At 35.3% G+C, this 13759-nt stretch overlaps 2 protein-coding genes across 2 annotated transcripts in view; one reads left to right on the top strand and one right to left on the bottom strand.

Moving 5' to 3' along the window:
• LOC123524113 (coiled-coil and C2 domain-containing protein 2A-like) overlaps positions 1 to 7967 on the bottom strand; it is a 48658-nt gene extending 40691 nt beyond the window's left edge. Inside the window, exons 1-5 of the mRNA XM_053539827.1 lie at positions 7709 to 7967; positions 3793 to 3880; positions 2220 to 2273; positions 1700 to 1768; positions 406 to 676 (exon numbers count right to left, since the gene is read on the bottom strand). Coding sequence (XP_053395802.1) covers positions 406 to 676; positions 1700 to 1768; positions 2220 to 2273; positions 3793 to 3880; positions 7709 to 7713 — 487 coding nt within the window. The 5' untranslated portion in view covers positions 7714 to 7967. The remainder of the gene's footprint in view (positions 1 to 405; positions 677 to 1699; positions 1769 to 2219; positions 2274 to 3792; positions 3881 to 7708) is intronic.
• Positions 7968 to 8045: 78 nt separating this feature from the next.
• The window catches only part of LOC123524114 (succinyl-CoA:3-ketoacid coenzyme A transferase 1, mitochondrial-like), a 42840-nt gene continuing 37126 nt past the window's right edge, over positions 8046 to 13759 (top strand). Inside the window, exons 1-3 of the mRNA XM_053539224.1 lie at positions 8046 to 8196; positions 10651 to 10759; positions 12319 to 12452. Coding sequence (XP_053395199.1) covers positions 8116 to 8196; positions 10651 to 10759; positions 12319 to 12452 — 324 coding nt within the window. The 5' untranslated portion in view covers positions 8046 to 8115. The remainder of the gene's footprint in view (positions 8197 to 10650; positions 10760 to 12318; positions 12453 to 13759) is intronic.

Below are 13759 nucleotides of genomic sequence, written 5' to 3'. Positions count from 1 at the left end.
TAGACTTTGATAGTAAATAACTATTTTAAGTTTCAAATCAAAAGCTTTGATAGTAACAGAGATATTTGACTTCATCAAAAACTTTAGCCAAGGGGCATAACTCTGTCAAAATTAAAATCAGAGTTATAGGGATTGTTTCTCCTGGTGTAGACTTTGATAGTAAATACCTATTTGAAGTTTCAAGTCAATAGCTTTGATAATGACCAAGACATTTGATTTTATCAAAAACTTTAACCAGTGGTGATGCCGACGGCGTCACCAACGCTTGGGTGAGTGCAATAGCTCTACTTTTTCTTCGAAAAGTCGGGCTAATAAAAGGTTTCCTCCCAACCAAATTTTTATAATCAACACCAACGTTCCTAAAAAGATGAAAAACACACTACATAATTATGGGCCTTAACATACTTTCTTCGACTGGTTCCTTTTTCCTCCTCAATTTTTTAATTCTGCTCTCTTCTTCCCCCTCTTCTTTTGGTGATACTGGTTCCCCTGGTGCTCCTTCTCCCTCCTCTTCCCCCTCAGGCATGGGCAGGGTACCATCATCAGCCACTTCAGACACCGTTGTTTCTTCAAGTTCTTGACGTACAGACTCATCAACTTTAGCTTTACTTTTCTTCTTAGCTTCTTTCAATTCACGAGCAAGATCATCTTTAGGGGAGATAACTTCTTGTGCCAACTAAAATATAAATTTTAACAGTATTAATTCCCTTTAAACTTGTAGGCATTAAATCTGGGCACTAAGGGGAATGTCTTTCTGTTAATCTATATTCACAAGAAATCAACTTCGCAAGTTTGTGAACCAATAAAATGAAATTGAATTTTAAATGAATGAGGCATTTGACAGAACTCCCTGCAAGAATTACATCCTCTGAGTGGTACATTAATCACTCCTCTTACAAACAGGTCACAATAATAACCACATGGTCATTTAAATAGAAAGTACGAAAATCAAAGGGTTTCTTTTTCAAATTTCAAATTTACAGTAAAACACTGATCACTCCAGGTCACAAGGGGATGAACATTGCTGTCAAGTCATCTAGGGCTTTGTGAGATCCAAACATAGAAAATACAAGAAAACAGCCAAGAGGACCATAAGAAATGATCGAATCAGCCCAAGGTCAAGTGCACTGCACATAGTCTCATTGCCATCTACCTATATACCAAGTTTAATGTCAATACCTTTAATGGTTATAAAGTTATGCTCCGGACAAGAATTATGACTGACAGACAGACGGACGCACCATCACATAATAATCCGTTTCCTTCATAACGGGCGTGTAAAAAGGTAGGTATGAAAGTATCATAGAAGCATATGATACCAAAATAAGCGAAAAACAAAGTTCTAACCTTGAATAATACCAAGAAGTCTATCTTAACTTAAACCTTTAAAAGAGCATGTTGAAGGGGCAAAATCTGTATCATTTTGCATGTTTTAAAATGGCCAAAAATACAAAAATTCAATTTCAATTTATCATAACAACGAAGTGTTAATGGTCCTTAAATTACAAATAATACTTAGAATAAACAGATTTAGTACACAGAATATATTTAGTAAAATGGGGGAGGTAAGATTAAGATGTTTACATGAGATTCTGATTCTATTTATATTGTTTTGTTTTTGTTTTTGGAAGTTAATAATTTTACTTATAAGTTTAATTATTTTCAGATATTCATCATAGAGGGAGCATATCATTTTTACCTCTCTTTTCTTTTTTGTTCTTTTTGTCTTCAGGGTTTTCACCAGAGCATCTGCCTCTGCTGCTTCCATCTGTTCAAAATATAAAACACAGGTCAAATGTTCATAATTTAAACATTTAAGACAGACAAGTAAACAATTTAAGAGATAAAGTTAGAGAAAATAATTTCAAAGGTCTTATATGCTGAACATTAAAAAATGTAAAATGAACAACCCTAAAATAAGTAAAAGAAACAGATTATTTCATACCAAATTATTCATTTTTGTCTATATATTCTCTTAATTAAATTTGCAACAAACAAACTGACATTCTCTGAAAAATCTATAAAAATGGGTATAAAATCTTAAATATACTCCACTGTGGGATCAAGATCTTTACAATGCAAATAAAGCAGTAACATATAGAAACTGCCAAAGTGTTGTATTTAACAGTCTCAACAAATGTCAGTGTGTCCATTTTGATATGACCAAAAAAAGAGTCATGATTCTTGAAGATTTTAATATGTAAAATACAATAAATTACCTCTGGTGAGGAGTCTGTCCCACTTGGCTGTGTATACTCTGTAATCTCTTCATCCTGTAATAGTCAAGTATTTTTTAAAAAAAAACTCAGTAGACATCAACAAAGCAAAGAAAGAAAATAATTTAAACAAGAGATGTCCGTAAGACAGCGTGCTCGACTTTTCTCAGTGCTTGACTCTGAATTAGAGCTTTGCCATTAAAAAAAATTCCAAGTTAAAAAGGGACCTAACTCTGTCAAAATTCAAATCAGAGTTATGGGAATTGTGTCTGCTGGTGTAGACTTTTATAGTAAATAACTATTTTGAGTTTTAAGTCAAAAGCTTTAACAGTAACAGAGATATTTGACTTTATCAAAATTTTTAACAAAAAATTCTAAGTTAAAAAGGGGCATAATTCTGTCAAAAATCAAACCAGAGTTATGGGGATTATTTCACTTGGTGTAGACTTTGATGGTAAATAACTATTTAAGTTTCAAGTCTATAGCTTTGATAGTAACACAGATATTTGACTTTATCAAAAATTTTAACCAAAAATTCTAAGTTAAAAAGGGGCATAATTCTGTCAAAATTCAAATCAGAGTTATGGGGATTGTTTCTCCTGATGTAGACATTGATAGTAAATAACTATTTTAAGTTTCAAGTCAACAGCTTTGACAGTAACAGAGATATTTAACTTTATCAAAAACTTTAACCAATGGCGATGCCAACACCAGGTTGAGTGCAGTAGCTCTACTTTTTCTTCAAAAAGTCGAGCTAAAAATAAATGAATTATTGTACATTTGTTTGTTTTCAGTTTAGGGCCATTTTCCAATAGTTTTCCATTTATGTAACAGTTAGCAGTCAATCTTACCAGTGTTCCTGGATTCTGTACCAGTACTAGTTTACCTGTTCTCTGCAAGTAAACGCCAACTTGTCCACATGAATCAGAGGTGGAGGACGACTGATTTCAGACACTGTGTGTTATAAAGAATTGACAATGACAATAAACACCTGACACCAGGATCAGACTCACAATCCCGCAATCAGCTGAGCCGTGCTCTCCCTACTGAACTAAGCTGATAGGCTCTAGAACATTAATTTTGTAGCTTCTAATAAAACTGCTTATTCATTTTGCTTGGTTACAAGCACATATTAAATAAAATAATATGGCAACTTTCTTTTTCTTTGATGGCAGAGGAAGGTGTACCTCTTGATATTATTTCAAGCATAAACTTGATATGAGCCGTGCCATGGGAAAACCAACATAGTGGGTGTGCGACCAGCATGGATCCAGACCAGCCTGCGCATCCGCGCAGTCTGGTCAGGCTCCATGCTGTTCGCTTTTAAAGCCTATTAGAATTGGAGAAACTGTTAGCGAACAGCATGGATCCTGACCAGACTGCGCGGATGCGCAGGCTGGTCTGGATCCATGCTGGTTGCACACCCACTATGTTGGTTTTCCCATGACACGGCTCATATTACCTTTAGCAAATCATCTGTATAACATCCTAACATCAAAGTGATAAGACAACACCTACGTTAATTACTAAGTTGAAGTGACAACTTTGAACTTATACAATGTAAGTGAAACTTTACCATGGAAGGATTAGATATTCCCTCTTCTTCATCTCCCTCTGCCAGTAATTTATCCTTCTTTTTCTTTCGAATTCTGTCCCGAATTCCACTGAAATAAAAACAAAGATGACATTAGCAGCATAACTATATCCAGCTGATAATTTTCTTTATCTGTATGACAGTTGGGTCAATTATTTTTGTCACTGGCATGATGGTCGTTCCTGGGAAGTCGTGTCGATTATACTTGCCATCCTTGTTACTAAACATTCTGTATACATATGCAGTTAAATCTTTCTTAAGCTTTTCCTGCCAATCAGATCTTCATAGCACCAATTATCTTACAATTCATATGATGCCACATTTTGTTAAGTTAAGAACTAGTGACAGTGTTCGATTACAATGCCTATAATTATCATGTTGAATGATATGTGTGCACTTTATTGAATTAACCCAAGTAAAAAGGTTACCATGCTAAATTTCTATAATGGACTTGTCCATCTTCCAATTTGGGCAGTACCATTAATCATTTGAAGGGGTGTTTACTAAAAATTTACTGACTGAATAGCGAACAGTGCAGACCATGATCAGACTGCACGGATGTGCAGGCTGATCTTGGTCTGCACTGGTCGCAAAGGCAGAATCACTTGCCGCCAGCAAGCTAAGGGTTAAAGACATAGTATGGAAAGGTAGAACACAGAATTAAGGTATAATAATCAAGTGATGAAAATATGCAGGTGTAAATTTTATGTGCATTTTTCATTTTATTTGTTTGGATACTATTTGATGGATTATATTCTTAATTATATATTAGTTTGACTGAAAAAAGAACCAAAATTCTGTACAGTATTACATTTTTAACTTGTTTTTTAATATCTATCAAGTGTCTATCATTTTAATATCTTAAGGCATTCATATGATGCAAATATAACAGTCTCATAACTGTGATATGCCTTATGATATTGACACCCCTGTTGTGCAGATAAAGATCCTTATCAGCAAGACCATCGTGTGAAAAAGAAAAATAACAGCCACAACTGTTGTGCCAACTTTAAACTGTAAACAAGAGCTGTCAGAGGAGACAGCACACTTGACTATTTTGATGCTGGATCTATAGTGAGACTGGACAAATCTGAGGAAGCTAGAGCTGTCTCTAGAGTGTTTTATGACTCCAATGTGGCTGAAGATATTGGACATAGTATAAGTCTGTGTCAAAAGTATTAAATAACAAGAGCTGCTTTTGAGAAAGGCGCATGTCTCCCACAACTGCCTAACCATCTAAATAGCAAGTCTATATATACTGTTTACTCACTACAAATATACCTTTGACGAGTAAAAAGGCTGATTTTGGGTAATTCAAGGGCCATGATTCTAAAGTGCCTCGGGCGATTTGGCTAGTTAATAAACTTGGTCAAAAACATTTCTCATGTCAAACACTCGAGAGATCGAAATAGTGGAGGAAATTTCCAATTATATAGTATAGATTTAAATGCTGATTATGTCATGAATTGGTCATAAATTCAAATAAAACTTACATGTATCAAAAGGGGATTCAATTCCTCATTGATTTATGTAAAAATTTTCAAATAATTTCCAAAACTATGAATTTTCTGTGATTTAAACCGATGTATGTACTGTACATGATTAACGTTTACCGCATCTACACATCCTATTCATAACTTTATCATGACATCACCATACATTAGGGGTTCTAACTGACCAATCAGACAGCTTCATTTCCAAGTACCTGCTAGTTTCCATTTGGGTATAACGAAGTATATTTACAATGAACATAAAGTGACTTTAGAAATAAATATCATACTATTTAAGAAATCAAATTAAGATTGTTCACTGCACATGCCCCAGATGAATCTGATGATGCTACAAACAACAAAACTTTGAAGTTTCATTGAAATGTTATATGGATGTAATACCTTTATTTTAGTTTAAAGTTTGAGATTTTACAAAGGGAGTCTATGTTAAAGTCTGAGTAAAATGTAATCATTACCGAAGTGAAATTAGTATCATTCCGCAATGTTCTGGACATGTTAAAATTATGAATGCGCAAGCGATAAAACCAATAACTTAACATGACTGTGTACGTGATTTATCCTCCATTATTAAATTTGGTCCTTTGGAGTTTTGACGTTAGATTGCCACTTCACAAATATAAAACGTCGAATTATTTTGACAACTTATGTGCCGTATGATGCGAGTGATGATGAGGAAAGAATATTCTCAGTTTGAAATAGATCCATTAATTACAGAGATAAAGACAAAATGCATCAAAACTTTAACCATGGTGTGGACGCGGAACGACGCCTGGTAGAGTTGCATATATGGCACAAAATGTGCACCTCTGCACAAGTGTGTCCATTTGTAACCTACTATATACATTTGGTTACTGGGGTTACTTACTACATTGCTTTGGTTACTGTACTCTTTTAGTGTCAGTGCACAGTGTCCATTTACAGACCATTATATTCCTTTGGTTACCAAGGTTACTTACTCTATGACTTTGGTTACTGCAGTATTTGGTTACTGCAGTATTGAAGAATGATTTTGTCCTTTTTTCATTTAGGAGGAATGAGTTTATACAACTATTTTATGCTTGATCACATGGCATTCTTATTTTATGCTTTACTCGCGCGGCATTCTTATTCAAGATGTTGTTGCATAAACATGCGGATGAAGTTTTCGAGGAAGTTGAGGTGTTGTCACTGAAAATTTAATTTAGTTGTTAAAGGTATTAATTAATTAATAATTATTATTGCAAAAGACTCCACTGAATGTTTTGACTTTTACCCCCCCCCCCCCCCCACACACACCGTCGTTGTATTTTTGCCGCATTTACACTGCTTGGACGTTTTCTTTGGTGCATATTTCACTAGTTTAAAAGAGTCTTAGTAAGGTGAGTGGCTTTCTGTTATTTCTGTTATACTTTTCTTGCTTCCCTAATATCATGACTGAAAATTAAGAATCAATTGAAATCGCCTGAGTGAATTTATATATAGGAATTCTTCAAAGACTTGTAATTTTCTCCAAATAGAAATTTCTTTTGAACCTGTGCTTTTATATACTAACTAATTAGTAGATCCTAATTAATTACATAAGTAATTACATAATCTTATGTCATATTGCCCTTATCAGTCAGAACATTGTGATTTATGGATCTTTGATCTGCAGCTGCACTGCCTAAGGGCGGACTTTGGTGCTTTATGACTGATTGGTCCTAGCTAACAGCCAATCAAAATAGACTACAGCATCAAAATTTATGTGAGATAATTGCATCTTATCATTAAATGATAATTTACTGTTTCAGTCAGAACTGTTTTTCTTTCGCTTGTTTTAAACTTATATTTTAAGAACTGGGTAACAAGTGTGAGTTTTACTGGCATGAGTTAGAAATATACAGTCAACATCTTTCAAGGTATGTACATGTTACCATTAATTAATTTGTGATAACCATTCGGTCATCATCTGATTATTCAAATAGGAATATTAAAAGTATAACAGGATTGGGTAGATAATGATGAATTTGTATTAATTAAAGTAGAGTATATAGTAGGTTACAAATGGACACACTTGTGCAGAGGTGCACATTTTGTGACATATCTATAGAGTTGGACAGCTCTCCATACTTTGTACAGATGAGCTAAAAATAAGTTACAGAAGAGCAAGGATACACTACTATATTGTATTTATGTTTTAAAGTGGGTACATTGTGAAATATTGGATAAATTTCAAGTTCACCATGTGGGAAATTTTTTTTGCCTACGTTTTGTCCTGCACCTTAGCGTTGGACGTGTAGACTCTTTCCGAGGAGAATTCTCTAATCTCTTGAGCAGTTAGCATAATTCATGGTAGAAGCTGCTGTAGAAATTAGCATATCTTATCTGATGCACTGTCATCAAGTAATTAAAAAATATGAGAAACTTACGACATATTTTAGCAATCTTCAAATTATCTGTTAAAAATCGAGATGGCGTTCTTGGCAACTGCTGGACAGAGACACACAGACTTATTTTCTGTTTTTTTTATTTCGCTAATTGTCCATCACTATGACAACAGCTGAAATGCATTCAAATATAGCAAATGTTTACAACAAATAATCAGAACATTTGAGGATTTCACCAATGTTTACAAAAAAAGTCATGAAGAAACTTGACAATTTGATGGCGCTGATCAATATAACATAAACGCTTTATATCCAATGGAAATTCATGTGTATTAAAAATGTGTCGTCTGAGCGATTCAGATTATTTTCATACGGAATTTGTTTCCCGCAATGGAGAGCTTATAAGAGGAGTAGCTTCCCTTGGAATTTGTTGCCTCAGAAAAATCACAATGTCAACATTAATAAAACTGTTTTCTCCTGTTAGAATAAGGCATCTGCCTTCTGCGTTTGCATGTGTGACCAGACATACAGTAAGTTCTTTTCCAAATAGCTTTTTAGGAAAGACAATTCGGGATAGTTGTAGAACTCATAGATGTTTTGGAAGTCGGTTACCTATCACTGGCTTTTAGCCAATGAAATGGCTGGAAAATGTTGCACCTCCAAATGTTTTTTAGCTACATAATGATACTCTTTTATCTGGGTCAAGTGATCATTGGTTGTCAAATTGGCATATATGTGAAAACAAACTGTCCAGAACTATCATTCGCTAACCAAAAGGAATCTGGAATGATGACCGCAAATATTTGATAGTCCAACTGCCATTGTAATTTACTAAAATTTTATAACTTTCATTTCATTGCAGTCTGATATTATGTCCAACTCAGTCATATCCAAAAAAATGGCGTATTTATTAGTGATTCCCGAACGAACATAAATCATTGTAAGCTGAAACAATCCCAAACTACAGACATCGATCATTATAGGCAATCATGATAGTGATTTTTCTTTCATAATTTGTGCATATGGCCAGTTTTTGGTTGCTGTTGGTCTTGCATAATATTACATTAGATTTAGATTCAGCTTGCCAGCAGTGCTATGAAACCACTCGTAGTCTGAATATATATATAGTGATGCGGTCTTGGAGCTGATCCACAGGAAAGAATAAGCACTAGTGATATATTTGTCACAATCACATCTGCAGAATGGAACCTTCTTGAGAGGAGATTGCAGTCAGATGCAGATAATCAATTTGCAGCTGATATATCCAAAAAAACAACAAGGTTAGGACAAGGTGATAACTGCTTTATGTTTATGTTGGTGTGGTTTTCATGTTGCTTTTGAGTCTCATGATAAGCTTTTATCCAGCCTGTGAGGTCTTCCTGTAAGATGTTTATATCTACAACATTCCAGCTGTCATTGATGAACAGACCTGTGGTTGAAAAGCTTTTTTCTTAGGGATTTGGTTCATGTAGAAATTAGAATAACAGTGGACTGAATACTGAATGACCATGTCCTTCTGGAGACCCAGTGTCAACAGGAATGGTTGGAAAGAATTATTTAGTCAAACGTAAGGGCAGCCACCAATACATTAGTGGCTGAGGTTCATAGAGAGTCTTAAATAGCATGAAATATTTTACTTAAATCCAGGAGAATGAGGTTAGTCTGTTCTTTTTCCAGTTGAGAGATTTTATAGCGGAGTAACAGGCTGTGTGTTGCACTAGCCCTTCTTGCCAAACCTTAGTCTATAATGTTGCTTGTCGTGAGGAAACCAAAGGTCTCAAGGTGCCAGTTATCTGGTTCAAATATCTTCAATCAAACATTTGGAAGAAATGTTGCCAGTAGTTGTCAGGAGCATTTTAGATGTCTTTCGTGAACAGAGTGACAGTACCCATTTCCGATTTATCTGCCATTCTTTGATAGCTGTCTCCTACTGAAGAGAAGCTTAGAAAGTTTAAATGTAGGAGCATTCTCCCACAAATACCTACAAGAAGGGGGAATGTAAATTATCTGATTCTTTGGCCTTAACAAATTTTCGTCTTTCTTTGTCTTACAAACTACATCAGTAAATCAAAATGTGCATTTTGTGAAATGGAGACCTGATCATAGGTACAAAATGTAGCATGACAGTGAGATCTTCAGTGATGAACTTGCTGTTGAGATGGCAGCATTTATCTATATATCTCAGTGTGATGGGCTGTCCTTTTTCAGACTAGGAGATTCAGGCGAAGAAGTCACTTAAACCCTATTGATTTTGCCATAAATGTTTCAAAGCTGTTGTAGCCACCCTAGATTTCAGCTGTGTCACTTGTAATAAACTGTCTTTAATTACACAACACATCCAGTAACATAACAATATTTGTATCAGATGGAACATTTCTTTTGCTCTTGATGAATGTAGTCAACTTTTTTTGGTTTCTGTGAGTGAATACCATGTCACTCAAGTAGCTGTTGTATTGTGGCCTTTCCTGACTACAAGTGCTCAAACTGACTAGCACTTAAAAGCCAATGTTTTCTCACTCGCTATAAAAAAAAACTGACATAGTCACTTGTTTCTGTGCACACTTGTTTCTCTTTTTGGACCCATAACAAAGGGTTTGAAGTATACACTTTTAGAGCTAATTCTTCAGGTTGCAATTCTCTGCCGCCCTAGAATTAGATGTAAGAGTCTTGAGAAAATTGAAAGAAGGTTGCAAGTACATCAATTGATTGTGAAATCTTGCATGTGGTTCTTTAGAATATTGTGAGAAATAACTGAAAAAATCTGAACAGCATACAAAATTTGCAGGGACATTATGGGAAAGTGCAAGTTCTTTTTAATTTATCAGAAACTGCCTAAGTTATGGCTTCTTTCTCATCTGTAAACAACATTTACAACATGTGATTGTATTTTTATTTATATATATTTATTTCACATGGTCATACGATAGTGTTAGCCTAACCATGTTGATAAAGCAGTCTTTGGATATTTTGTGTTTATATTTCAGCCATGCTGTTACTTCAGTACAACAAATAGAAAGGACTCAGCAAAATTCTATAAGAACGCCCAGGAAGCTGTAGCTGACATTCCCAGTGACAGTAAACTACTGGTCGGAGGTATGTATCTTTGTTCTATGCCTTGTATGATTCCCAGTGACAGTAAACTACTGGTCAGATGTATGTATCTTTATTCTATGCCTTGTATGATTCCCAGTGACAGTAAACTACTGGTCGGAGGTATCTTATTTTATTCTATGCCATGTATGATCCCAGTGATCGTAATGTTTTTGTCAGAGCTCTGCTGCTTTATATATGCATTGTTTTCACACATGATATCTTAGTTCTGAAAAATGATATTACAGTCAGACCTGTACCAATGATCACCTCTTGACAGAGACCACCTGGCTCTACAGACCATTTGGTTCATTTCAAATTTAAATATTTGCAATTTGTATTTTAACCTGTGAATACAGACCAACTGCAAGTGAAGGCATTTTGCTCTCTCTTGCTAAGTATTTCTGTACAGGTTCTACTGTTCTTTTGTTCCTTTGCTTAAGAACAGATAATTTTGTGTTAAGTAGGTATTTTCAGCTGTGTTTACAAGTACCTATTAGATGTGAAATGCCCTGCCCTGCTTGGGTTACTACGTAATATTTTAATGAGTTAGTAACTCAGATGTACATCAGAATGATTCAGGCGCTGTTCCACAACACAATTTTTTCAAGGGACTATTCCTCTGCATCTCTTGTACTTCCATAAGGGACTGGTTACACCCTTATAGATAGAATATTTTATTGAAATTGAACAAAATATTTGGCAAACAGTATATTAATATTAGGCCCATGACTTTGTGGTAACAAAAGTAATATGATCACATGGTCAAAAGTTTTTAGGTCAAATGTGAGACCTAGGGAAAGTGACTTTTTTGCCACAATGATACTGAAAATTCCTTAAAAAACCAGTTGTTCTTCATGGATCCACCTCTCAGGTATGTGGGGAAGTTGTTTTAAAGGTGCTGGGAATAAGTTTACCTACTGGATAACTGTCAACCATACAAAAATAAAAGACTGTAGAAATAAGACCTTAAATCCATAAAAATACAAATCAAACATACTAGTAATAAAGGCCAGATTTATAAAGCAACCTTTTCACGGGAAACATACATACAAAGCCAGCCATTCAGGGTGCCAAATTCGTCCTCTACCTGTACAGACACAGAGTGACAAGTTTGAGTTGTGAAGCTCAGGTGAGCTATCTAGGGCAATCATGACTTTTCTGTTATTATGTAACCATCAAATTACAATAAGATGTCATAGTGAAACTGGTAGGCCTCCATGGCCGAGTGGTTAAGGTCGCTGACTTCAAATCACTCGCCCCTCACCGATGTGGGTTTGAGCCTCACTCAGGGTGCTGAAATCTTCTTGTGAATTACGGAAGGTCGGTGGTTCTACCCAGGAGCCCTCCCATGATGAAATAAGGCACCTGGGGTCTTTCTCCACCATCAAAGCTGGAAAGTCACCGTATGACCTGAATTGTGTCGGTGCGACGTTAAACCCAACAAAAAAACAAACAAAAAACATAAAGATACTGAATACTTTAACAGGCCTTTTACTGGACATGCTTCAAGTATTTAAGTATATTTAAAGCAAGTAAAAATTTTATATATGATTTTTCAGGTTTTGGACTGTGTGGTATTCCAGAAAATCTTATTGGTGCATTGCTTGAGTCAAACCAGACTGGTTTAACAGTGGTCAGTAATAATGCAGGAGTGGACAACTTTGGACTGGGACTCCTTCTGAAACAGAGACAGGTGTGCTGTGACTGGTTTCATTTATATATTAGATATTTGTTTCTTTCCTGTAAAATCAAGGTATCTTTCACAAAGTGAACATCATATGCAGTATTTTCACTCATGAAAATGTCAGATTTTGTGTTCACAGGTGAAAGATATTTTGATGTTACATGAAAACAAGTCGGTTTTCCTGATATTTCATGTTTTTCCCATTGGTTTTAATACCAGCTAGGCAAATTTGTACCATTATTTTGACTAGAATGTATTTTGACATGAATTTGTTATTGACAAGACATAGAAAAGGGCCTCCATGGCCATGTGGTTTAGGCTGTTGGCATTGAATCACGTACCTCTGACCTCTGTGAGTTTGAAACCTTGCTTTGATGTAGAATTCTTTTCTGTGAGGAAGCCGTCTAGCTTACTTGCCTTTGAAGTAATGCTGTGAGGGACTTCTTCATCCATTTAACCTTCAACCAGAGAATATATAGCTTCCATAGCCCAAATGACTAAATGTCACTGCTGATTTGCAATACACAATAACAGATTTGAGCTTATATGCAAATGTTAAACCAGTACCAGTGTTTAGTACAATGCGGCAGTGTGTATGTAGCAGCATTGAAACTAACATTACAGGGTTAGTGGATTGGTTGTGGAAAATGCACTCTCAGTTGTGCTGCTAGGGGCATTATCCTAATATGTCTGATGTATTGTTGTGGTGATTGGTTTGTAACCAGAGAAGAACTTTGTATTGCCTGGCAGACATTTATTTGTTAATCTACAATGGCTTACCTAGGTGTAAGTACTGGTCAGAAATCTAGTAGGTGGTCATCAAGTGGTTAACATAACATTTTTTGTTGCGATAACCTTCTCCACAATTAGTATGAAAGAAATGTATTCTAGTAACTAAAAACTGATATGAAGGCAGTTAATCCTTCCCATGTAGTATTGGTCAGAATTCATTGAATGTTACCTAAATTTGGAAAATCTAAAAAAAAAAGCACTTCTTCAAATTTTGATACAGCTTTATATGTGAAGGTCTATTAAAGTAACTGAATTGATCTGTCAAGGAAAAAGATCGGATCTCATTGGCTAGTTTTCCCTAAATGACTGTATAATGTGTAGACAACTAGTTTCTCTTCCCAACAATACCATATTGCAACAACAAAAAACTTGGATGAGCAATAGAGGGCCATTATGGTCATCATCATGTCCTGCTAATTTGTTCCTTACACACACTTGCAAATTTCATTACTAAGGAACGAGAAATTCATTTAAGCTTAAGCCTGCTGGCAGCAAGTGATTCTGCCTTTGCAACCAGTGCAGAC

Source organism: Mercenaria mercenaria, chromosome 3 (assembly GCF_021730395.1).
Source record: "Mercenaria mercenaria strain notata chromosome 3, MADL_Memer_1, whole genome shotgun sequence".
Lineage (NCBI taxonomy): Eukaryota > Metazoa > Mollusca > Bivalvia > Venerida > Veneridae > Mercenaria > Mercenaria mercenaria.
The sequence above is the reverse complement of the archived record's forward strand: the minus strand, read 5'-3'. Positions and strand labels throughout refer to the sequence as shown.